We start from the raw sequence: 27,536 nt of genomic DNA, 5'->3' as shown, positions 1-27,536 counted from the left end.
AGGGGAAAGGGATGTAGGGAGTGAGTGAAGGCTCCAGGGGTTATCCCGTCCGATGTGCTGGGTCTGTGCCTCCCCCAGTGGCAGCGATGCGTCCGATGACGCCGGTGGTTGGTGGTCCAGAAGTCCTGGGGGGGGGAGGAAACACAGACACAACGGGGCGGATGAAAACAGGCAGAAGTACAGTTCAAGGGAAATCCAAATACGTTGTAGCAAGGCAGAAGGCTGGTCAGAGTTACCGGGGTCGAAGAGTAGTCAGGAGTCGTAATGGCAGGAAGCAGGTCTGGTTCTCCTGGGGCAGAAGAGTAATCCAGGAATCAGGCAGGTCCGGGGTCACAAAACAGGGGTGAGCCAAAGCGCGAGCACACAGGTTCCGGGTGTGAGCTTTGCAGACGATCTGACAAAGGAGAGCTGAAAGACAGGGCTATAAATACTGGGAGAGGTTAGTGGGTAATGCAGCGCAGCTGGCAGAGTAATTAGAGCCGAGCAGAGCAGGGACAGGTGGAGCTAGTTAGGCTGAGTAGAGAGAGAGTGGTGAGCAGAGTGGAAACAACTTAAGGTGGTAACCCAGTGGAGTGAGAGGGCTCATGACAACCAGACTTGTGGTTACACGTGTGAGAAATAGTTGAAAGGGTTATAATACCTACAGTAACCTCCTCCTCCTTCCAAATATTGGTGATCCAAATGCACCTTGGTCATGAATTATTTGTATTTGCTGATATGGTAGTAGATTACACAGAACAGAGCCATTTTAACAAGACATCATTGCTCAGCTCTTTCGAGTTACTAGGTAGTCATCATGTTCAGGCAAGTGCACAGATAGGGCTCAACCAGTGCCCGAGCAGCTGCTCTTTTGCCGGCCTATGAAAAATTGCCCTTGCAGCTCGGTGGATTTTTTACAATTGTATGAATAATAAAAAATAAAATAAATTGTCTCTTTAAATTTTTTATGCAACCAATTGTACATCAAACTAGCTAATTTCATGAGCTCTTGAATCTTAGTAAATGTCCCCTTCACCTGCCCTATGAGCACACTCGTCTGACTTGCATGCAGTGGCCACTGGCTGCAGATGACGGGTGGGGAGACTTGAATGCTAGTAGGAGGCTATTATTGAGTTGGATCTGTTATATGTGTCTCTCACTGTTAGGGACAAAGAATGGGCTAATTCTACTACTTGTTAGTAAGAGGCAGATGTCAGAAGCAGAACAAACTCAAATCAAGTAAAACTAGTTTGTTTCACCAGCATAGCTAACAGAAGTGTAAAGTAACTATACAGAACAAAAATATAAACGCAACATGTAACGTGTTGGAACCATGTTTCATGAACTGAAATAAAAGATCCCAGACATTTTCCATACGCACAAAAAGCTTATTTCACTCAAATTCTGTGCACAAATGTGTTAACATCCCTGTTAGTGAGCATTCCTCCGTTGCCAAGATAATATATCCACCTGACAGGTGTGGCATATCAAGAAACTGACTAGACTAAACTTCATGATCATTACACAGGCGCACCTTGTGCTGCTGACAATAAAAGGCCACTTTAAAATGTGCAAAATAGTCAGTAACACAGAAAACATTACACATTATCAAAACAAATCATCTTTATTTCAATAATATCACGTAAGTGCAAACATGTTTTCACCATGCCATTTATACAACATAATTTCATCAGCTGGAGTTGCAAAACAATGAATCAAAAAACTGAAAGGATACTACATCCACAGAGATCCTATAAAAATCTGTATGACTACATCCACTCGAGGCCACTAGCGATGTGTTACTGTCTCTGCTCCCTATGTACTGTAGGTATGTATGCGTGTATGTGTGTATGTATGTATGTATGTATGTAAAGATATGGGAAAGGAGAAGCTAACTCCTGTTAGTGGACATGGGTTGATTTAATGTTTTGGGGCCAACTGGATTGTACTTGTTTTTTTAAACTACACACCTGTGTCTGATATGGTTTAATAAAGAACTGAGAGCAAGGCACATATTTGTCACACTTCTTTGTCAGTACTGATTTTAGACATACAGTGAGCTCCAAAAGTATTGGGACAGTGACACATTTCTTGTTGTTTTGGCTCTGCACTCCAGCACTTTGGATTTGAAATGATACAATGACTATGAGGTTAAAGTGCACACTGACAGATTTAATTTGAGGGTATTTTCATCCATATGGGGTGACCCATTTAGAAATTACAGCACTTTTTGTACATAGTCCCCACATTTTAGGGGACAAATTCACTTATACAGTGGGGAAAAAAACTATTTAGTCAGCCACCAATTGTGCAAGTTCTCCCACTTAAAAAGATGAGAGAGGCCTGTAATTTTCATCATAGGTACACGTAAACTATGACAGACAAATTGAGATTTTTTTTCCAGAAAATCACATTGTAGGATTTTTTATGAATTTATTTGCAAATTATGGTGGAAAATAAGTATTTGGTCACCTACAAACAAACAAGATTTCTGGCTCTCACAGACCTGTAACTTCTTCTTTAAGAGGCTCCTCTGTCCTCCACTCGTTACCTGTATTAATGGCACCTGTTTGAACTTGTTATCAGTATAAAAGACACCTGTCCATAACCTCAAACAGTCACACTCCAAACTCCACTATGGCCAAGACCAAAGAGCTGTCAAAGGACACCAGAAACAAAATTGTAGACCTGCACCAGGCTGGGAAGACTGAATCTGCAATAGGTAAGCAGATTGGTTTGAAGAAATCAACTGTGGGAGCAATTATTAGGAAATGGAAGACATACAAGACCACTGATAATCTCCCTCGATCTGGGTCTCCACGCAAGATCTCACCCCGTGGGGTCAAAATGATCACAAGAACGGTGAGCAAAAATCCCAGAACCACACGGGGGGGACCTAGTGAATGACCTGCAGAGAGCTGGGACCAAAGTAACAAAGCCTACCATCAGTAACACACTACGCTGCCAGGGACTCAAATCCTGCTTGTACATGTCCAGGTGCATTTGGATGATCCAGAAGAGGATTGGGAGAATGTCATATGGTCAGATGAAACCAAAATATAACTTTTTGGTAAAAACTCAACTCGTCGTGTTTGGAGGACAAAGAATGCTGAGTTGCATCCAAAGAACACCATACCTACTGTGAAGCATGGGGGTGGAAACATAATGCTTTGGGGCTGTTTTTCTGCAAAGGGACCAGGACAACTGATCCGTGTAAAGGAAAGAATGAACGGGGCCATGTATCTTGAGATTTTGAGTGAAAACCTCCTTCCATCAGCAAGGGCATTGAAGCTGAAACGTGGCTGGGTCTTTCAGCATGACAATGATCCCAAACACACCGCCCGGGCAACGAAGGAGTGGCTTCGTAAGAAGCATTTCAAGGTCCTGGAGTGGCCTAGCCAGTCTCCAGATCTCAACCCCATAGAAAATCTTTGGAGGGAGTTGAAAGTCCGTGTTGCCCAGCGACAGCCCCAAAACATCACTGCTCTAGAGGAGATCTGCATGGAGGAATGGGCCAAAATACCAGCAACAGTGTGTGAAAACCTTGTGAAGACTTACAGAAAAAGTTTGACCTGTGTCATTGCCAACAAAGGGTATACAACAAAGTATTGAGAAACTTTTGTTATTGACCAAATACTTATTTTCCACCATAATTTGCAAATAAATTCATAAAAAATCCTACAGTGTGATTTTCTGGGTTTTTTTCTCTCATTTTGTCTGTCATAGTTGACGTGTACCAATGATGAAAATTACAGGCCTCTCATTATTTAAGTGGGAAAACTTGCACAATTGGTGGCTGACTAAATACTTTTTTCCCCCACTGTATGTGTATTAAAGTAGTAAAAAGTTAGATTTTTGGTCTCATATTCATAGCACGCAATGACTACATTGCTGGTGATTCTACAAATTTGTTGGATGCATTTGCTGTTTTTTTTCAGTTGTGTTTCAGATTATTTTGTGCCCAATAGAAATTATTGGTAAATAATGTATTGTGTCATTTTGGAGTCACTTTTATTGTAAATAAGAATAGAATATGTTTCTAAACACTTCTACATTCATGTGGATGCTACCATGATTACGGATAATCCTGAATGAATCGAATTTTGGTCATTCATCAGAAAGTTACAGACGCACAAATATCATACCCCCAAGACATGCTAACCTCTCACCATTACAATAACAGGGGAGGTTAGTATGTCTTAGGGATATTTGTGCGTCTGTAACTTTCTCACTCATCATTTTTCACGAATCATTCAGGATTATCCGTAATCATGGTAGCATCCACATTAATGTAGAAGTGTTTAGAAACATATTATATTCTTATTTACAGTGAAATTGACTCCAAAATTACACAATACATTATTTACCATTCATTTCTATTAGTAGAATTTGTAGTCACAAGCTGGATGTAGTCATTGCGTGCTATGAATATGAGACCAAGAACCTAACTTTTTACTACTTTTATACACATATAAGTGAATTCGTCCCAATACTTTTGGTCCCTAAAATGGGGGAATGTGTACAAAAAGTGCTGTAATTTCTAAACAATTCCCCCCGATATGGATGAAAATACCCTCAAATTAAATCTGTCAGTCTGCACTTTAACCTCATTGTCATTATATAATTTCAATTCCAAAGTGCTTGAGTACAGAGCCAAAACAACAACAAAATTGTCACTGTCTCAATACTTTTGGAGCTCACTGTATTTATTCTGAAAACAATTGTATTTCTGAAGAGTCAGATTGAAATATTTTACCAGAAACGATCATTCTAAACGCCCTTCTGAACCAACTGTAAAAGAATGCATACACCATGGGATTAATAGTTGAATTCAAATAGGCAATCCATATAAGTGTTTCAAACATAACGGGTGGGGTAGAGTAACTAATAAAAGGATCAATACAGTTGACGACAAAAAAGGGTGTCCAGAATGATAGAAATACCCCCATAATGATAGCAAGTGTTTTGGTGGCCTTCCTCTGTGATTTGCCTACAGACTTCTGATTGGTTGTACCCTGAATTGAGCGTGCCTGTCTCCGTGCTATAAGGAAGATCTTTAGGTAGACGCTAAGCAACCCTACTCCTGGGATGTAGAATGAGAGCACCGAAGCCACAATACTTGACACTTTGTTTTGAAACAAAATACATCCTCCCTCACAGGCAATGTTTTTATAGTAAAAATCCTCAATGCCCCAAATATTGAGCTCCAGAAATATCATACAAAACCCTACTATGGCAGAAACAGTCCAGGTGACCAACATCATAATCAGAACAACGTGAACAGTTATTTTAGTTCTATAAAGGAGAGGGTGACACACTGCATAATACCGGTCAATAGAAATAAAACACAAATTAAGAATGGATGTATTGCACAACATAACATCAGTGCTGGTGTAGATTTTACAGAATAAATCTCCAAAATACCAGCAGCTTTCCACTGAATATACCATTCTGGGAAGCATCACTAAAGCCCCCAAGAGGAGGTCTGACACAGCCAGAGAGAGGATGAGGTAGTTGGTTGGGGTGTGGAGCTGTTTGAAGTGAATGATGGGGATGATTACAAGAAGGTTGCCACACACTGTGAGAACAGACATTGAGCCAAGGAAGAGATAAAGTAATACCCGTATTGTTGGAGGAAAGATTGATCTTTTGCAAGACCCATTCACTGATTCAAAACATAGAAGTATATTCTCAACAATATCAGCCTTGCTTAGACTGATTCCTAGTTCCATGGTCGTGGTTGAAAGAATCTTATCTGAAATAAAAAATATACATTATTGTCACATTATTTATTACTATAGATTTAAAGATCAATTACAGAATATTAGTTGGAAATAATTACATTATGCATGGTTTAATTTAAAATGTAAAAGCTATGTTTTTCGACACAGTATGGTGTCACTTAGTTTAATTTATTAAATTATTGTTGCTTATTCATATGAAATATTTTCACAAATACCCAGAGACATGTTTTTTCCATTTCAAAAGGTGTGACATACAATGTAAGTGTTTCCAATTCAGCAAGTATGATTTGTTTTCATGGTGCTTCATCATACCTTACCTCTCAGCGATGCAGATGGTGATGCATCACATGTGAATCCCTTTTCCCTGGTCACAATGTGATACAAAAATCGGAACTTGAATCTCATGCTTTTGTACCCATAGTCTATTACCATAATGATGATTACAATATCCTTTTGACCAATCAGACATCGCTACATTCAACTCTACAGGGCACTAAAGCTGATGATGTCATATGGTTGTAACCTCTCACCTCAGCAGCACCATTGAGGATAATTGTTAAACCTTGACAAGTATCATGCCATTTTATAAAGGACTCAAATTCAGATTTTCAGTTAAACACTGTTACACAAAAAGAAACAGCCACATTTTGAGAGCAGTATAATGTGCAAAAGATATTTCTCAAATGCTTCAATTCAGTTCTATTTAGTTTTACTGGGGGAGGTCTGGTAATGTAATTATGTGCACTAGCACAAAACACCACATCTGTAATTTTAGTCTATCAATGTGTCTATGGAGCCCCACAATGTAATAAATAAAATATTCTGACTTCCCAGGCAGTATATGGGATGCAAGGAATTTATCCAGGTCACTGACATTTGCCTTTTAAGATAGTATGCCATAGGAGTACATTGTAGCAATGGCCCAACCGGCAAAAACCATGAGCCATGCAATTGGTATAGTAATCTTGGTGGAATAGTGAAGTAGATTGTACACAGCCTCATATCGTTCTATTGTCACGATCGTCGGGAACAGAGGACCAAGGCGCAGCGTGGAAGGTGAACATACTTTTATTTAATGATACACGAATAAAAACAACAAAACGATAACGTGACGTCCTTGGCTCAAACACAACCTAATAGGAACAAGATCCCACAAACACTGTGGGAAAACTGGCTGCTTAAGTATGGTCCCAATCAGAGACAACAAGCAACAGCTGATACACGTTGCCTCTGATTGAGAACCACACTGGCCAACATAGAAATACTAAACTAGAAACGAATCAAATGAAAACTCACACCCTGGCTCAACATACTAGAGTCCCCAGAGCCAGGGCGTGACATCTATGGCAATGAAGACCAGGTGAAAAATTGAAACAGATGGTGCCAGAGACAGTATAAACATGTGAGTTAGCGTGTGGAGCTAATTTATTTGAAGCAAAGGAGGCATGGTGCAGGAGGCATTAGATCCTGAGTAACCTAGGACCAACGGCGACGCATTTTGGACGTCTTTATTTGGTCTTTTTTGGTGCGATCTGGACCTGCATTGATTTCAACCTCCACGGATATCTATATTTAGATTTTGGTCATTCATCAGACGCTGTTATCCAAAGTGACTTACAGTCAGTGCATTCGACAAAGGTAGATACAGTGCCTTGCAAAAGTATTTCCTATTTTGTTTCATTACAACATGTAATTTAACTGGATTTTTATTTGGATTTCATGTAATGGACATACACAAAATAGTCCAAATTGGTGAAGTGAAATAAAAAAAATACCTTGTTTCAAAAAATTCAAAAAATAAATAACGGAAAAGTGGTGTGTGCATATGTGTTCACCCCCTTTGCTATGAAGCTCCTAAATAAGATCTGGTGCAACCAATTAACTTCAGAAGTCACATAATTAGTTAAATAAAGTCCACCTGTGTGCAATCTAAGTGTCACATGATCTGTCACATGATCTCAGTATATATACACCTGTTCTGAAAGGCCCCAGAGTCTGCAACACCACTAAGCAAGGGGCACCACCAAGCAAGCGGCACCATGAAGACCAAGGAGCTCTCCAAACAGGTCAGGGACAAAGTTGTGGAGAAGTACAGATCAGGGTGGGTTATAAAAAAATATCTGAAACTTTGAACATCCCACGGAGCACCATTAAATCCATTATAAAAAAATGGAAAGAATATGGCACCACAACAAACCTGCCAAGAGAGTGCCGCCCACCAAAACTCACGGACTAGGCAAGGAGGGCATTAATCAGAGATGCAACAAAGAGACCAAAGATAACCCTGAAGGAGCTGCAAAGCTCCACAGCGGAGATTGGAGTATCTGTCCATAGGACCACTTTAAGCCATACACTCCACAGAACTGGGCTTTACGGAAGAGTGGCCAGAAAAAAGCCATGGCTTAAAGAAAAAAAACAAGCAAACACGTTTGGTGTTCGCCAAAAGGCATGTGGGAGACTCCCCAAACATATGGAAGAAGGTACTCTTGTCAGATGAGACTAAAATTGAGCTTTTTGGCCATCAAGGAAAATGCTATGTCTGGCGCAAACCCAACACCTCTCATCACCCCGAGAACACCATCCCATCATGCTGTGGGGATGTTTTTAATCGGCAGGGACTGGGAAACTGGTCAGAATTGAAGGAATGATAGATGGCGCAAAAAAAAGGGAGTTTCAGTCTTCCAGAGATTTGAGACTGGGACGGAGGTTCACCTTCCAGCAGGACAATGACCCTAAGCATACTGCTAAAGCAACACTCGAGTGGTTTAAGGGGAAACATTTAAATGTCTTGGAATGGCCTAGTCAAAGCCCAGACCTCAATCCAATTGAGAATCTGTGGTATGACTTAAAGATTGCTGTACATCAGCGGAACCCATCCAACTTGAAGGAGCTGGAGCAGTTTTGCCTTGATGAATGGGCAAAAATCCCAGTGGCTAGATGTGCCAAGCTTATAGACCAGGGGTGTCAAACGTCCGGCCCGCGGGCCGGATCAGGCCCGCAAACAGGTTTAATCCGGCCCGCGAGATGATTTTGAAAAAAAATAATAAAATAATAATAATAATAATAATAATAATAATAATAATTTTGTAAAGTACAAAAATGCGCTGCAATTTTTCAATAAAATAAACTGCTGTTCCAATTGCGTCCACTGGATGGCGCAATAGCAATTGTGTTAAGCAAGCAAACTGTTTATACCGGGGCAGAGCAAGTAGGTCAAGCACGTGCAGCCAATGAGCTACTTTGTTTTGCCCGCGATATTTATTACATCTTCTACTTTTAACATTATGTGCTTTGGCACCCTCATTGCCCCAATATGTCTCTGTCAAAAATTAGAAAAGTGGACGCAGAGTGCAGAGTGTTCCAAGAAAAATGGTCATCCTATTTATTCACGGAATTGAATGGGAAAGCTGTATGTTTGGTGTGTTCAGAGCATGTTGCAGTGCTGAAAGAATATAACCTTCGTCGCCACTATGTGAGTCTTCATGCCGACAAATATGACAACTTTCAAGGACAGCGGAGATGAGAGAAGGTGAATGAACTGTTGGCGGGTCTGAAGAAACAGCAGTCTGTGTTTACTCACAGCCGAGACATCAGTGACGCTGCAGTGAAAGCTAGCTACCTCATTGCTAATGAAATCGCAGTGGCTTCAAAACCATTTAGTGAGGGTGAATTTGTAAAAACATGCATGATGAAGGCAGCGGAGATTGTGTGCCCTGAAAAGCGGCAGGCTTTTGCAAATATCAGCCTGACAAGAAACACAGTTGCAGACAGGATTTCCGATCTTTCAGTGGATTTGGACAGCCAGTTGAAGCAAAAAGTAAAGTCATTTATTGCGTTTTCGGTTGAAATTGATGAAAGCACGGACATTACAGATGTTGCACAACTGGCCATTTTCATCCGCGGAGTTGATGACACATTGACCATCACCGAGGAGTTCGTGGAGTTGGTGCCAATGACAGATACAACGACAGCAGCTGATATTTTTACCGCACTCGTCGGCGCGCTGGACAGGGTTGGAGTGGACTGGTCCCGCGCTGTCAGCCTGGCTACAGATGGTGCGCCCTCAATGATCGGGAAAAAAGCAGGCGTTGTGACAAAGTTCAGAGAGAAAGTGCAATCTGCAAATGGAGGATGTGATTTTTTGACTTTTCACTGTATTTTGCACCAGGAGGCTTTGTGTTGCAAGTCATTAAAGATGGATAATGTCATGAAGGTGGTCATCCAAACTGATAATTTCATCCGATCCAGAAGCCTGAATCACCATCAGTTTGACAGCCTTCTCAGAGAGAAAGACCACATCTATGGCCTGCCATACCACACTGACGTAAGATGGTTAAGCCGAGGTGCTGTGCTGAGGCGTTTCTTTGATTTACGAGAAGAAATTGAACAGTTCATGGAAGAAAAGGGCAAACCAGTGTTAGAATTTCATTCCGCAGAATGGATGCAGGACCTTGCATTTATGGTGGATGTTACAGAGCACCTGAATAACTTGAACAAACAGCTGCAAGGGCGCAACAAAGTTGTCACGCAGTATTATGACAGCATACGTTCTTTCAAGTTGAAGCTGTCAGCGGCAGGTAGCTTAGCTTGGGGCGGCAGGTAGCTTAGTGGTTAAGAGCGTAGTGCCAGTAACCGAAAGGTCGCTGGTTCTAATCCCCGAGCCGACTAGGTGAGAAATCTGTCGATGTGCCCTTGAGCAAGGCACTTAACCCTAATTGCTCCTGTAAGTCGCTCTGGATAAGAGCGTCTGCTAAATGACTAAAATGTAAATGTATTGTGGGAGACACAACTTGCCGGTGGTGATGCAGCTCACTTCCCCTGTCTGAAAAATGTGTGCGCGACCCAACATGTGGCAGACATGAAGCGGTTCAAAGATAAAATAACGGGACTGTTACGGGAGTTTGAGCAACACTTTCAGATTTATGTTTTTATGTTGATGTGCTATTGTTTTTAATTGATTTTATTTTTATTTGTATATTTAACCTATTCTTGACTCTGTGGTTCTTGCACTTGTTTGGGGAACAGGATTTCATTATTTTTATCTACATTTCTGCCTGAGAAATGACACCCTGATATAGTTCTGTGATCTGTGATATACTTCTGTGAATCACTGAGGCATTGTGTGTTTGTGTGTTCTTTGTCCTCAGAACTTTCAAATAACTTGAGGTGTTTTATGATTAATAGTGATGTTGTGCTTTTGGACACTGTCCTCAGGCTCCAGCTTTATGTTTATATGTTTTTATGTTGATGTGCTATTGTTTTTAATTGATTTTATTTTATTTGTATATTTAACCTATTCTTGACTCTGTGGTTCTTGCACTTGTTTGGGGAACAGGATTTCATTATTTTTATCTACATTTCTGCCTGAGAAATGACACCCTGATATAGTTCTGTGATCTGTGAAACAGTTCTGTTAATCACTGAGGCATTGTGTGTTTGTGTGTTCTTTTTCTTTAAAATTTTCAAATAAACTTGACGTGTTTTATGATTAATAGTGATGTTGTGCTTGTACTATTTTGGACACACTGTCCTCAGGCTCCAGCTTTATGTTGTATGTTGATCGTATTAAAACAAAGAAAACAATCTGAAGTTGTTGTTTTTAAGTTATATATACCATGATTTTTCCGGTCCGGCCCACTTGGGAAAATATTTTCCTCCATGTGGCCCCTGAGCTAAAATGAGTTTGACACCCCTGGACTAGACTAAACTTCATGATCATTACACAGGCGCACCTTGTGCTGCGGACAATAAAAGGCCACTTTAAAATGTGCAAAATAGTCAGTAACACAGAAAACATTACACATTATCAAAACAAATCATCTTTATTTCAATAATATCACGTAAGTGCAAACATGTTTTCACCATGCCATTTAGACAACATAATTTCATCAGCTGGAGTTGCAAAACAATGAATCAAAAAACTGAAAGGATACTACATCCACAGAGATCCTATAAAAATCTGTATGACTACATCCACTCGAGGCCACTAGCGATGTGTTACCGTCTCTGCTCCCTATGTACTGTAGGTATGTATGCGTGCGTGTATGTGTGTGTATGTATGTATGTATGTATGTAAAGATATGGGAGAGGAGAGGCTAACTCCTACTAGTGGACGTGGGTTGATTTAATGTTTTGGGGCCAACTGGATTGTACTTGTTTTTTAAAACTACACACCTGTGTCTGATATGGTTTAATAAAGAACTGAGAGCAAGGCACATATTTGTCACACTTCTTTGTCAGTACTGATTTTAGACATACAGTGAGCTCCAAAAGTATTGGGACAGTGACACATGTCTTGTTGTTTTGGCTCTGCACTCCAGCACTTTGGATTTGAAATGATACATTGACTATGAGGTTAAAGTGCACACTGACAGATTTAATTTGAGGGTATTTTCATCCATATGGGGTGACCCGTTTAGAAATTGCAGAACTTTTTGTACATAGTCCCCACATTTTAGGGGACAAATTCACTTATATGTGTATTAAAGTAGTAAAAAGTTAGGATTTTGGTCTCATATTCATAGCACGCAATGACTACATTGCTTGTGATTCTACAAATTTGTGGATGCATTTGCTGTTTTTTTCAGTTGTGTTTCAGATTATTTTGTGCCCAATAGAAATGAGTGGTAAATAAGGTATTGTGTCATTTTGGAGTCACTTTTATTGTAAATAAGAATAGAATATGTTTCTAAACACTTCTACATTAATGTGGATGCTACCATGATTATGGATAATCCTGAATGATTCGTGAAAATTGATGTGAGAAAGTTACAGACGCACAAATATCATACCCCCAAGACATGCTAACCTCCCCTGTTATTGTAATGGTGAGAGGTTAGCATGTCTTGGGGGTATGATATTTGTGCGTCTGTAACTTTCTCACTCATAATTTTTCACGAATCATTCAGTATTATCCGTAATCATGGTAGCATCCACATTAATGTAGAAGTGTTTAGAAACACATTATATTCTTATTTACAGTGAAAGTGACTTCAAAATTACACAATACATTATTTACCATTTATTTATATTGGTAGAATTTGTACAATCACAAGCTGGATGTAGTCATTGCGTGCTATGAATATGAGACCAAGAACCTAACTTTTACTACTTTTATACACATATAAGTGAATTCGTCCCAATACTTTTGGTCCCCTAAAATGGGGGAATATGCACAAAAGTGCTGTAATTTCTAAATATTCCCCCAATATGGATGAAAATACCCTCAAATTAAATCTGTCAGTCTGCACTTTAACCTCATAGTCATTGTATCATTTCAAATCCAAAGTGCTGGAGTACAGAGCCAAACAAAATTGTCACTGTTTCAATACTTTTGGAGCTCACTGTATTTATTCTGAAAACAATTGTATTTCTGAAGAGTCAGGTTGAAATATTTTACCAGAAATGATCATTCTAAACGCCCTCCTGAACCAACTGTAAAAGAATGCATACACCATGGGATTAATAGTTGAATTCAAATAGACAATCCATATAAGTGTTTCAAACAAAACGGGTGGGGTAGAGTAACTAATAAAAGGATCAATGCAGTTGACTGACAAAAAGGGTGTAGAATGATAGAAATACCCCCATAATGATAGCAAGTGTTTTGGTGGCCTTCCTCTGTGATTTGCCTACAGAGTTCTGATTGGTTGTACCCTGAATTGAGCGTGCCTGTCTCCGTGCTATAAGGAAGATCTTTAGGTAGATGCTAAGCAACCCTACTCCTGGGATGTAGAACCAGAGAACTGAAGACGCAGTACTCGACACTTTGTTTTGAAACAAAATACATCCTCCTTCACAGGCAATGTTTTTATAGTAAAACTCCTCCATGCCCCAAATACTGAGCTCCAGAAATACTATAGAAAACACTACTATAGCAGAACCAATCCAGGTGACCAGCATCATAATCAGAACAACGTGAACAGTTATTTTAGTTCTATAAAGGAGAGGGCGACACACTGCATAATACCGGTCAATAGAAATAAAACACAAATTAAGAATGGATGTATTGCACAACATAATATCAATGCTGGTTTGGATTTTACAGAATAAATCTCCAAAATACCAGCAGCTTTCCACTGAATATACCATTCTGGGAGGCATCACTAAAGCCCCCAAGAGGAGGTCTGACACAGCCAGAGAGAGGATGAGGTAGTTGGTTGGGGTGTGGAGCTGTTTGAAGTGAATGATGGGGATGATTACAAGAAGGTTGCCACACACTGTGAGAACAGACATTGAGCCAAGGAAGAGATAAAGTAATACTCGTATTGTTGGAGGAAAGATTGATCTTTTGCAAGACCCATTCACTGATTCAAAACATAGAAGTATATTCTCAACAATATCAGCCTTGCTTAGACTGATTCCTAGTTCCATGGTCATGGTTGAAAGAATCTTATCTGAAATAAAAAATATACATTATTGTCACATTATTCATTACTATAGATTTAAAGATCAATTACAGAATATTAGTTGGAAATAATTACATTATGCATGGTTTAATTTAAAATGTAAAAGCTATGTTTTTCGACACAGTATGGTGTCACTTAGTTTAATTTATTAAATTATTGTTGCTTATTCATATGAAATATTTTCACAAATACCCAGAGACATGTTTTTTCCATTTCAAAAGGTGTGACATACAATGTAAGTGTTTCCAATTCAGCAAGTATGATTTGTTTTTCATGGTGCTTCATCATACCTTACCTCTCAGCGATGCAGATGGTGATGCATCACATGTGAATCCCTTTTCCCTGGTCACAATGTGATACAAAAATCGGAACTTGAATCTCATGCTTTTGTACCCATAGTCTATTACCATAATGATGATTACAATATCCTTTTGACCAATCAGACATCGCTACATTCAACTCTACAGGGCACTAAAGCTGATGATGTCATATGGTTGTAACCTCTCACCTCAGCAGCACCATTGAGGATAATTGTTAAACCTTGACAAGTATCATGCCATTTTATAAAGGACTCAAATTCAGATTTTCAGTTAAACACTGTTACACAAAAAGAAACAGCCACATTTTGAGAGCAGTATAATGTGCAAAAGATATTTCTCAAATGCTTCAATTCAGTTCTATTTAGTTTTACTGGGGGAGATCGGGTAATGTAATTATGTGCACTAGCACAAAACACCACATCTGTCATTTTAGTCTATCAATGTGTCTATGGAGCCCCACAATGTAATAAATAAAATATTCTGACTTCCTAGGCAGTATATGGGATGCAAGGAATTTATCCAGGTCACTGACATTTGCCTTTTAAGATAGTATGCCATAGGAGTACATTGTAGCAATGGCCCAACCGGCAAAAACCATGAGCCATGCAATTGGTATAGTAATCTTGGTGGAATAGTGAAGTAGATTGTACACAGCCTCATATCGTTCTATTGTCACGATCGTCGGGAACAGAGGACCAAGGCGCAGCGTGGAAGGTGAACATACTTTTATTTAATGATACACGAACAAAAACAACAAAACGATAACGTGACGTCCTTGGATCAAACACAACCTAATAGGAACAAGATCCCACAAACACTGTGGGAAAACTGGCTGCTTAAGTATGGTTCCCAATCAGAGACAACAAGCAACAGCTGATACACGTTGCCTCTGATTGAGAACCACACTGGCCAACATAGAAATACTAAACTAGAAACGAATCAAATGAAAACTCACACCCTGGCTCAACATACTAGAGTCCCCAGAGCCAGGGCGTGACATCTATGGCAATGAAGACCAGGTGAAAAATTGAAACAGATGGTGCCAGAGACAGTATAAACATGTGAGTTAGCGTGTGGAGCTAATTTATTTGAAGCAAAGGAGGCATGGTGCAGGAGGCATTAGATCCTGAGTAACCTAGGACCAACGGCGACGCATTTCGGACGTCTTTATTTGGTCTTTTTTGGTGCGATCTGGACCTGCATTGATTTCAACGTCCACGGATATCTATATTTAGATTTTGGTCATTCATCAGACGCTGTTATCCAAAGTGACTTACAGTCAGTGCATTCGACAAAGGTAGATACAGTGCCTTGCAAAAGTATTTCCTATTTTGTTGCATTACAACATGTAATTTAACTGGATTTTTATTTGGATTTCATGTAATGGACATACACAAAATAGTCCAAATTGGTGAAGTGAAATGAAAAAAATACCTTGTTTCAAAAAATTCAAAAAATAAATAACGAAAAGTGGTGTGTGCATATGTGTTCACCCCCTTTGCTATGAAGCTCCTAAATAAGATCTGGTGCAACCAATTAACTTCAGAAGTCACATAATTAGTTAAATAAAGTCCACCTGTGTGCAATCTAAGTGTCACATGATCTGTCACATGATCTCAGTATATATACACCTGTTCTGAAAGGCCCCAGAGTCTGCAACACCACTAAGCAAGGGGCACCACCAAGCAAGCGGCACCATGAAGACCAAGGAGCTCTCCAAACAGGTCAGGGACAAAGTTGTGGAGAAGTACAGATCAGGGGTGGGTTATAAAAAAATATCTGAAACTTTGAACATCCCACGGAGCACCATTAAATCCATTATAAAAAAATTGAAAGAATATGGCACCACAACAAACCTGCCAAGAGAGTGCCGCCCACCAAAACACACGGACCAGGCAAGGAGGGCATTAATCAGCGATGCAACAAAGAGACCAAAGATAACCCTGAAGGAGCTGCAAAGCTCCACAGCGAGAATTGGAGTATCTGTCCATAGGACCACTTTAAGCCATACACTCCACAGAACTGGGCTTTACGGAAGAGTGGCCAGAAAAAAGCCATGGCTTAAAGAAAAAAACAAGCAAACACGTTTGGTGTTCGCCAAAAGGCATGTGGGAGACTCCCCAAACATATAGAAGAAGGTACTCTGGTCAGATGAGACTAAAATTGAGCTTTTTGGCCATCAAGGAAAATGTCTGGCGCAAACCCAACACCTCTCATCACCCCGAGAACACCATCCCATCATGCTGTGGGGATGTTTTTAATCGGCAGGGACTGGGAAACTGGTCAGAATTGAAGGAATGATAGATGGCGCAAAAAAAAGGGAGTTTCAGTCTTCCAGTGATTTGAGACTGGGACGGAGGTTCACCTTCCAGCAGGACAATGACCCTAAGCATACTGCTAAAGCAACACTCGAGTGGTTTAAGGGGAAACATTTAAATGTCTTGGAATGGCCTAGTCAAAGCCCAGACCTCAATCCAATTGAGAATCTGTGGTATGACTTAAAGATTGCTGTACACCAGCGGAACCCATCCAACTTGAAGGAGCTGGAGCAGTTTTGCCTTGACGAATGGGCAAAAATCCCAGTGGCTAGATGTGCCAAGCTTATAGACCATACCCCAAGAGACTTGCAGCTGTAATTGCTGCAAAGGGTGGCTCTACAAAGTATTGACTTCCGGGGGAATAGTTATGCACACTCAAGTTTTCAGTTTTTGTCTTATTTCTTGTTTAATTCACAATAAAAATATTTTGCATCTTCAAAGTGGTAGGCATGTTGTGTAAATCAAATGATATAAACCCCCCAAAAATAATTTTTAATTCCAGGATGTAAGGCAACAAAATAGGAAAAATGCCAAGGGGGGGTGAATACTTTCATTAGCCACTGTAAACAACAACATATCAGTCATAGCAAGAAAATATTATTTCTGTAACTGTTACTGAGAATGTTATTGTAAACTAAACTAAATTATAAACGCAACATGCAACAATTTCAACGATTTTACTGAGTTGCAGTTCATATAAGGAAATCAGTCAATTTAAATAAATGCATTTGGCCTAATCTATAGATTTCACATGACTGGGAATACAGATATGCATCTGTCACAGTTAACTTAAAAAAAAAGTAGGGGCATGGATCAGAAAACCAGTTAGTATCTGGTGTGACCACCATTTGCCTCATGCAGTGCGGCACATCTCCTTCGCATATTGATCAGGCTGTTGTTTGTGGCCTGTAGAATGTTGTCCCACTCCTCTGCAATGGCTGTGTGAAGTTGCTGGATATTGGCGGGAACTTGAACATGCTGTCGTACAAGTCTATTCAGAGCATCCCAAACATGCCCAATGGGTGACATGTCTGGTGAGTATGCAGGCCATGGAAGAACTGGGACATTTTCAGCTTCCAGTAATTGTGTACAGATCCTTGCGACATTGGGCCGTGCATCATCATGCTGAAACATGAGGTGAATGGCACGACAATGGGCCTCAGGATCTTGTCACGGTATCTCTGTGCATTAAAATTGCCATCGATAATATGCAATTGTATTCGTTGCCCGTAGCTTATGCCTGCTCATACCATAACCTCACCACCACAATGGGGCACTTTGTTCACAATGTTGACATCAGCAAACCGCTCGCCCAAACGACGCCATCTACCATCAGCTCAGTACAGTTGAAACTGGGATTCGTCCATGAAGAGCACATTTATCCAGCGTGCCAGTGGCCATCAAAGGTGAACATTTGCCCACTGAAGTCGGTTAAGACGCCGAACTGCATTCAGGTCAAGATCCTGATGAGGATGACGAGCACGCAGATGAGCTCCCATGAGGCGGTTTCTGACAGTTTGGCATAAATTCTTTGGTCGCGCAAACCCCGAGTTTCATCAGCTGTCCGGGTGGCTGGTCTCAGACAATCCCGCAGGTGAAGAAGCCGGATGTGGAGGGCTGGCGTGGTTACACGTGGTCTGCGGTTGTGAGGCCGGTTGGAAGTACTGCCAAATTCTCTAAAACGACGTTGGAGGCGGCTTATGGAGGAGAAATTAACATTCAATTCGCTGGCAACAGCTCTGGTGGACATTCCTGCAGTCAGCATGCAAATTGCACGCTTACTCAAAACTTGAGACATCTGTGGCATTGTGTTGTGTGACAAAACTGCACATTTTAGAGTGGCCTTTTATTGTCCCCAGCACAAGGTGCACCTGTGTAATGAACATGCTGTTTAATCAGCTTCTTGATATGCCACACCTGTCTGCCAAGATAATCCATCCACCTAAGGAGAAATGCTCACTAACAGGGATGTAAACAAATGTGTGTTTAAAATTTGAGCGAAATAAGTGCTTTGTGCGTGTGGAACATTTCTGGGAACTTTTATTTAAGTTCTTGAAACATGGGACCAGCACTTTACATGTTGCGTTTATATTTTTATTCAGTTTAGTTTAAGTGGTCTGTTGGTTAATGCTGTAGGTTGGAACACTTTGAACATCATCACTGCCAGTTTCGAAGCTTTTGAAAAAGCTAACATAAGTGCATGTGACAGATGGGAGCAATAATAGATATTACATGTTGCAATCTTTCAATTTGGCTCCTATTTTAAATGGATTTAAAAGTAATTGTGATATAATGCTTACTTCATTGAGAACGTATGAGCAGTTGAAATTTGGCCATATAATAAATGACCAAATAATACATATTTTCTATGCTTGTAAATGTGACCGACCAGCTTAAAATTTGAAATTGTGTTTTTTACATTGGATAAAAGTAGAGACACAGAGCTTGATAATTGTATATCATACACTAGAGTTGAGGAACAATGGGAAAGTAATTCTGCTTTGAAAGTTGATAAACTTGTAACCTCACTTTTGAGAAAATGGCCTTTGAATGTTTGGTACACCTACTGGACACCTCTCTTTGTCTACACCCATTCAGCATCGTTCACACCCTCTTAAGCTTTAGCCCCACCCATTTCTTTGATCCGGGTGTTCTGTCCTAACAACAGCAGACAAGCACCCAAGCTAACTGGCTAACATTGGCTAGCTTGCTCACTGACCACTTTACTCGCTTCCAAACAGAGCTGGTTAGGCTAATTTTATGTTATCCAGAGCGTTGGTGACTGCAACTGTGCTGCTGGCAACAATTTACGCTTTTTTGCCAACGTTTACTGACACCGCCATATTCAACGGATGTTGAGCATTCGTAAATTCGTCAGTTATTCTGCGCTCTGGCACACTCAGAAGAGAGTGCTCTGAAATCGTAGATAGCCAGAGCGAATTTACCAGCTACATGATATCAACAGTTGTCACAGTTACATCATTAACATTTTATTAACATGGTTACTTGCATAGCGGAGTCTTTTGTTACGACATGTAGCAAGCTAGCTAGCTAAACAATGAACAATAATCCCAACTCATGATGTTACTACCCTGCATGAATCTGCAGGTAGCTAACAAACCAGGTTCAATGTTAGCTAGCTAACATTAGGCTATAACTAGCAAAGCAAATGGCTCTGAGATACAAATAATATTACTACACAGATCATACACATAACGTTAGCTAGCTGACCTAACAACAGCAGTCAAGCACCCAAGCTAACTGGCTAATGTTGGCTAGCTTGCTAGCTACTTCCAGACACAAATGAGAGAACAGCTCACTCTGACCATTTTACTCGCCCTATTGAAATGGATACTTGCATAGTGGAGTCTTTTGTTAAGACATGTAGCTAGCTAGCTAAGCAATTAACCATAATCCCAACTAATGACGTTACTACCCTGCATTAATCTGCATGTAGCTAACCAATCAGGCTCAATGTTAGCTAGCTAACATTAGGCTATAAATAGCAAAGCAAATGGCTCTGAGATACGAATAATATTATTACACAGATCGTACAAGTAACGTTAGCTAGCGAGCGAGCCAGACAGCTAATGTTAGCTAGCTAGCTAACAGTACACTTTAACTTGAAATGAAAACGACTTTCTGACAAAATTAGAAACGTGTAATATCTGGAAATAATAATAATAATATAATAATATGCCATTTAGCAGACGCTTTTATCCAAAGCGACTTACAGTCATGTGTGCATACATTTTTACGTATGGGTGGTCCCGGGGATCGAACTCAATACCCTGGGTGCCATGGTTGTCCTTAGTTTGAAGATATAATCCGGAGACAGGTGTTTTCTCCATCTCCTTAGCTATCATACTCTAATTCCACTGATTTCAAAACTCCGTCCTCCAGAAAGTGGAGAGCAACACTTATGCAGTTCTACTACGCGATATATATTGTTAAAAGCCGCGTTAGAGAGGATTATATACACATACTAACCAGTTCAATTAGACAGAAGCGTGGTACATGACAGACCAATCCGAACTCATCTCTCGGCATGTCCAGCCCACACATTCTCTCAGCCAACCATGGCTAGCGGGAAGGCTGCTGTCTTTTTCTGTGGCTATTCATATTTACAGATGGCATACAAGTTTGTTATTAAGGCACATGAAAGTTCAAATGTTCCAGATTGCATTTCTGCCAAAAAACGCATTTTGATTTTGAAAAAAAAGTTTACGTTCAAATGACTTTACTGTGAAGTAGTGACACGCAACATACGCCTAGTTTCCTGAAACGAGTCACAAATGTCTTTTCGACTTTCATTCAGAACCAAAAATGAACCTGATTTCAACGTCCGGAAAAACGTATTTTCACTTTTGATTCAGAACATAATACTTTAAAGTCTGTAAAAGTACATATTTTAGACGGCTTTTCAACGTCATTTTGCTTATTGGGATGAGATATCGATCACTAAAAACAAAACAAAATGACATTCAAGGTAGAGCTAATCACTAGCCGATATTTGTCCATTTGAGCTGGTTCAGCAGTAAGTACATCTCCCTTCACGTCGAAACGATGCTAAGACACAGGGTTGGGGAGTAACTGATTACATGTAATCAGTCACAGGTAATCTGATTACAAAAAAAGAACTATAATCAGTTACGTTACCAGCTAAAATATTGTAATCGGACTACAGATACTTATTGGATTACTTTTAAATTCAGAAAGGATGTTTGCGAAACAATACATTATGACAAGGCGCAAGTTTAAGTTTGTTCCACTTGAGCGAGTGACCACAAGTCAGACACCACTATGATAACACACCAAATGCATTTATTCTAATGCCTCTTGAGGTGAAAGTGTTCTAAATGTAACTGAAAGTAATCCGATTACATTGCTTAGTTTGGGTAATCCAAAAGTTACGTTACTGATTACATTTTTTTATAGATAACTAGTAACTGTAATTGATTACATTTAGAAAGTAACCTAGCCAACCATGTTAAGCCATTATGTTTGCACCCCGGTAACCTCGTCCCCAGGCTATTGCGCACAGTTTATGTAAACCTGGTACATCAACGATTCAAAGTTGGTCTTAGTGGGAGTGACCATAGAATTCTATGGGATTGACTTTACTGAGTAAAGTATTTGTCATCATTTAATTTTAGCGAATCACACGACTGCGAGCCGTGGCTCTGTGCTTGTGGTGTGCTAGCGTACGGGGGAGGGTTAGGGAGAAGGTGTTGTGGGAGATGATTGGTTGGTAGATTAAGATGATTAAACCAATGCCTATGCGCCTGCAGTTTCTCCCTGTATTTCTGTATTGGCTAAAAAAGGCCAAGTTTGACGTATTGGTGCACCAGACTATTCGCGCATTTGGGCGTAAGTGTCTGGGAATGAGATTAGCACCCTGGTGACGAATGCGGGATGTGGCTTCAAAACATACCTCAATCCAGGGATGGAAGGTGTCGCTGTACTCCTAATTATCCCATTATCCGATGTGGAAAATTGAGAAGATAGAAATATTTATATTTTTTAATTAAACTGCCTTTTTCGTCAGCATGCTAGGCTAGCTAATGCTAACGCAATCCATTGGATTCCACTACACTTAATAATATAATAATAATATGCCAGTTAGCAGACGCTTTGATCCAAAGCGACTTACAGTCATGCGTGCATACATTTTTGTGTTTGGGTGGTCCCGGGGATCGAACCCACTACCTTGGCGTTACAAGCGCCGTGCTCTACCAGCTGAGCTACAGAGGACCACATGTTCCAGTATGTTCCCTTCCAGTAGCTACTCACCCCAACGCTAGGTGTTGCATTTTCAAGGAATCCAGTGGGCTGCTTTAGCATTAACTAGCCTAGCATAAACAGATATGGAATACCATTAAAGGACACCCCCTGGTCACAACATCATTTTTGAACTGTTTAATATTCTGGCTGCTCCACAGCCAATCAAATTTTACATTTGAGTCATTTAGCAGACGCTCTTATTCAGAGCGACTTACAGTTAGTCAGTGCATACATAATTTTTTTCATACTGGCCCCCCGTGGGAATCGAACCCACAACCCTGGCGTTGCAAACACCATGCTCTACCAACTGAGCTACATCCCTGCCGGCCATTCCCTCCCCTACCCTGGGCCAATTGTGCGCCGCCCCATGGGTCTCCCAGTCGCGGCCGGCTACAACAGAGCCTGAATTCGAACCAGGATCACAGCGATGCAGTGCCTTAGACCACTGCGCCACTCGGGAGAAATCAGACGATTAGTCAGGTAAGACTCCTACTGTACGTTGTTCACTGTGTCTGATGAGTCCACATGATTCAGTTGGCAACAGATATTCATCAATCATGGGCCCAGTTGTAATAAACAATGAGCAATGTAACAATGCAAGATTATCTTTAAATCTGAAATAGGAATCAAGCATTAAGCAAAGATCACACATTTTCGTCTCAATTCAATCCATAACACTAAAGATCTGCTCTATAGAGCAATTTAAATGTTTTTTCTGATTGAGTCGACATATGCAGCATTTACCGTGTATGCAGTCTCCGTTACCGTGGGAACATTGCCTTTACATTTCTATCGCGCCGTACCGCAACTACGGATTGAATCTAGCCCTTCATTCTTCAGCAATCAATTGGTATACTGCATCCTTAATTGAAATAACAATTGAGCAAGAGGAAATCTACAGATTGTGCCTTTTAATGAGTGTTTTGGACTGCAAAGTGAGTTGTACATCAGTGAGTCTGCAGCGCCTTGCTTAGGCCCCTCCTACAAACCCCTGCTTTACAGGTCCTGTGATGTAATGGCTGTAACTCTATCTGTTTGTACACTTACTACAATATTGTCTTGCCTGCTGCTTATGTATCCCCTACAGGAGCTTTCTGACAAATGCATTGACATTGATTGACATACTGACTTCTGGATGATTGACTTCTGGAAGCAAAAAAAATAACCATGACAACTGTCTTTCAATGTTCAGACACAACCAATCAAAAACTGGAATACTTCCCTGTGTATTTTGAGAATGTAACTGTTAACTGTGATGATGACCAAGCATGTACATAAACATTGGTAAAATACCTGCAGTGTGTTGTAATTAGAAGATTTTACATTATTTAGCATAAAGCTGATTTAAAAACCACACTAGTACAGAAGAGGTAGGTCACTTCATGTACTGAGTATGTGACCTTAATGACCTGTGCTTTGAGGTGCCCATGGTAACCACTTCATGGCATCAGATGAGCATGTTGATTCTTGTAAACGTGGACAAATGGAGGATCCACAGGGCTCTGTTAACACCTTTAATGATGATCCCATTCCCAGAGGTGTCTAGGCACTATTGTTGATAAACAATAGGGGTGATGTAATATAATATAATATGCCATTTAGCAGACACTTTTATCCAAAGCAACTTACAGTCATGCGTGCATACATTTTTTTTTGTGTATGGGTGGTCCCGGGGATCGAACCCACTACCTTGGCGTTATAAGCACCGTGCTCTACCAGCTGAGCTACAGAGGACCATGTTTGGCAGTTTGTACTCATTTTGATTAGGCTCTCTGATCATGCATTTTACATTTACATTTTAGTCATTTAGCAGACGCTCTTATCCAGAGCGACTTAAAGGAGCAATTAGGGTTAAGTGCATTGCTCAAGGGCACATCAACAGATTTTTCACCTAGTCGGCTCAGGGTTTAGAACCAGCGACCTTTCGGTTACTGGCACAACGCTCTTAACCACTAAGCTACCTGCCGCCCCACAGAGGCAATCTGAGATTCGAAAATCAACAGCGGTGACCCCGCCATTTGTTTTGGTAAATAGCTGAAGAATGGGGCTAGAAAAATGTAACCACTCTTCAATTCATAGACCGAGCTATAAATGCAAGGACTGACCATAAATAAATAGATTAATAAATATATTAAAATAATATGCCTAATTTGTAAAACAGAAAGCATAATTATCACATTATAGCCTACATTATGGACAGTTTCACAGACCCAGATTAAATAAATCCAAAAAGTAGGTTTAATTCTGGTTTATAAAACAAGAACTAAAAATGGGATATAGTGAACATGCAAAATTCCAGATTTGGATTACACACATTTGGTCTGTGATTACATTTTTAGATGAAGATTATTAATCACAGTTCAGAAATAATTAATCATAATTAATCACAACTTCAATGACCTTACACAGCCTCTTGGGCTTTGAGCCAAATATCAACTGCCCTTTGTCTGAAAACAGACTGACAAATACCCAGGAACACAGAGTTAGCAAACATGTACAGAGAGATGACTGAGGAGAAAATATAACTATCATCAAAGTCTGTACTAAGTGAAAGAATCCAGATGTAGAAATCAGAAATCATAGATCCACAGCGCATAGTGGGATTCAGCGGGTGGGCAGAGCAGGATTCAAATGTCTCCTTACAGCACCACTGAGGACAGCTCAACTAAAATAACAATTCTGAAAGGATCTTGCATTACTCACAGATGTTTTTGGCAGTATATAGTATCTGGGTGGGACTGTCCCTTACAGAAAAACACATGATTTCACGTGCTAATCCCAATTTCACATTATATTTCACATGTGAAATCATGTGAAAATGTGTTTTTGGAACTCTTCACATGTGATCACGTACAGTGGGGAGAACAAGTATTTGATACACTGCCGATTTTGCAGGTTTTCCTACTTACGAAGCATGTAGAGGTCTATAATTTTTATCATATGTACACTTCAACTGTGAGAGACGGAATATAAAACAAAAATCCAGAAAATCACATTGTATGATTTTTAAGTAATTAATTTGCATTTTATTGCATGACATAAGTATTTGATACATCAGAAAAGCAGAACTTAATATTTGGTACAGAAACCTTTGTTTGCAATTACAGAGATCATACGTTTCCTGTAGGTCTTGACCAGGTTTGCACACACTGCAGCAGGGATTTTGGCCCACTCCTCCATACAGACCTTCTCCAGATCCTTCAGGTTTCGGGGCTGTCGCTGGGCAATACGGACTTTCAGCTCCCTCCAAAGATTTTCTATTGGCTTCAGGTCTGGAGACTGGCTAGGCCACTCCAGGACCTTGAGATGCTTTCTTTTTACGGAGCCACTCCTTAGTTGCCCTGGTTGTGTGTTTCGGGTTGTTGTCATGCTGGAAGACCCAGCCACGACCCATCTTTAATGCTCTTACTGAGGGAAGGAGGTTGCTGGCCAAGATCTCGCGATACATGGCCCCATCCATCCTCCCCTCAATACGGTGCAGGCGTCCTGTCCCCTTTGCAGAAAAGCATCCCCAAAAAATGATGTTTCCACCTCCATGCTTCATGGTTGGGATGGTGTTCTTGGGGTTGTACTCATCCTTCTTCTTCCTCCAAACACGGCGAGTGGAGTTTAGACCAAAAAGCTCTATTTTTGTCTAATCAGACCACATGACCTTCTCCCATTCCTCCTCTGGATCATCCAGATGGTCATTGGCAAACTTCAGACGGGCCTGGACATGCGCTGGCTTGAACAGGGGGACCTTGCGTGCGCTGCAGGATTTTAATCCATGACGGCGTAGTGTGTAACTAATGGTTTTCTTTGAGACTGTGGTCCCAACTCTCTTCAGGTCATTGACCAGGTCCTGCCGTGTAGTTCTGGGCTGATCCCTCACCTTCCTCATGATCATTGATGCCCCACAAGGTGAGATCTTGCATGGAGCCCCCAGACCGAGGGTGATTGACCGTCATCTTGAACTTCTTCCATTTTCTAATAATTGCGCCAACAGTTGTTGCCTTCTCACCAAGCGGCTTGCCTATTGTCCTGTAGCCCATCCCAGCCTTGTGCAGGTCTACAATTTTATCCCTGATGTCCTTACACAGCTCTCTGGTCTTGGCCATTGTGGAGAGGTTGGAGTCTGTTTGATTGAGTGTGTGGACAGGTGTCTTTTATACAGGTAACGAGTTCAAACAGGTGCAGTTAATACAGGTAATGAGTGGAGAACAGGAGGGCTTCTTAAAGAAAAACTAACAGGTCTGTGAGAGCCGGAATTCTTACTGGTTGGTAGGTGATCAAATACTTACAGTGAGGGAAAAAAGTATTTGATCCCCTGCTTATTTTGTACGTTTGCCCACTGACAAAGAAATGATCAGTCTATAATTTTAATGGTAGGTTTTTTTGAACAGTGAGAGACAGAATAACAACAAAAAAATTCAGAAAAACGCATGTCAAAAATGTTATCAATTGATTTGCATTTTAATGAGGGAAATACGTATTTGACCCCTCTGCAAAACATGACTTAGTACTTGGTGGAAAAACCCTTGTTGGCAATCACAGAGGTCAGACGTTTCTTGTAGTTGGCCACCAGGTTTGCACACATCTCAGGAGGAATTTTGTCCCACTCCTCTTTGCAGATCTTCTCCAAGTCATTAAGGTTTCGAGGCTGACGTTTGGCAACTCGAACCTTCAGCTCCCTCCACAGATTTTCTATGGGATTAAGGTCTGGAGACTGGCTAGGCCAATCCAGGACCTTAATGTGCTTCTTCTTGAGCCACTCCTTTGTTGCCTTGGCCGTGTGTTTTGGGTCATTGTCATGCTGGAATACCCATCCACGACCCATTTTCAATGCCCTGGCTGAGGGAAGGAGGTTCTCACCCAAGATTTGATGGTACATGGCCCTGTCCATCTTCCCTTTGATGCGGTGAAGTTGTCCTGTCCCCTTAGCAGAAAAACACCCCCAAAGCATAATGTTTCCACCTCCATGTTTGATGGTGGGGATGGTGTTGG

At 40.7% G+C, this 27,536-nt stretch overlaps 1 protein-coding gene and 1 pseudogene across 1 annotated transcript; both read right to left on the bottom strand.

Moving 5' to 3' along the window:
• Window positions 1-4,685: 4,685 nt before the first annotated feature.
• Window positions 4,686-5,711, bottom strand: LOC121549168 (trace amine-associated receptor 1-like). The gene has a single exon (XM_045218835.1). It carries the CDS (start codon window positions 5,709-5,711, stop codon window positions 4,686-4,688), a length of 1,026 nt encoding a protein of 341 aa, XP_045074770.1.
• A 7,361-nt stretch (window positions 5,712-13,072) lies between these two features.
• On the bottom strand, window positions 13,073-14,096 carry LOC121549167 (annotated as a pseudogene).
• Between the last annotated feature and the right edge of the window lie 13,440 nt (window positions 14,097-27,536).

Source organism: Coregonus clupeaformis, unplaced genomic scaffold (assembly GCF_020615455.1).
Source record: "Coregonus clupeaformis isolate EN_2021a unplaced genomic scaffold, ASM2061545v1 scaf1844, whole genome shotgun sequence".
NCBI classification, from domain to species: domain Eukaryota; kingdom Metazoa; phylum Chordata; class Actinopteri; order Salmoniformes; family Salmonidae; genus Coregonus; species Coregonus clupeaformis.
Note: the sequence above shows the minus strand (reverse complement) of the source record. Positions and strands in the feature narration are given on the sequence as shown.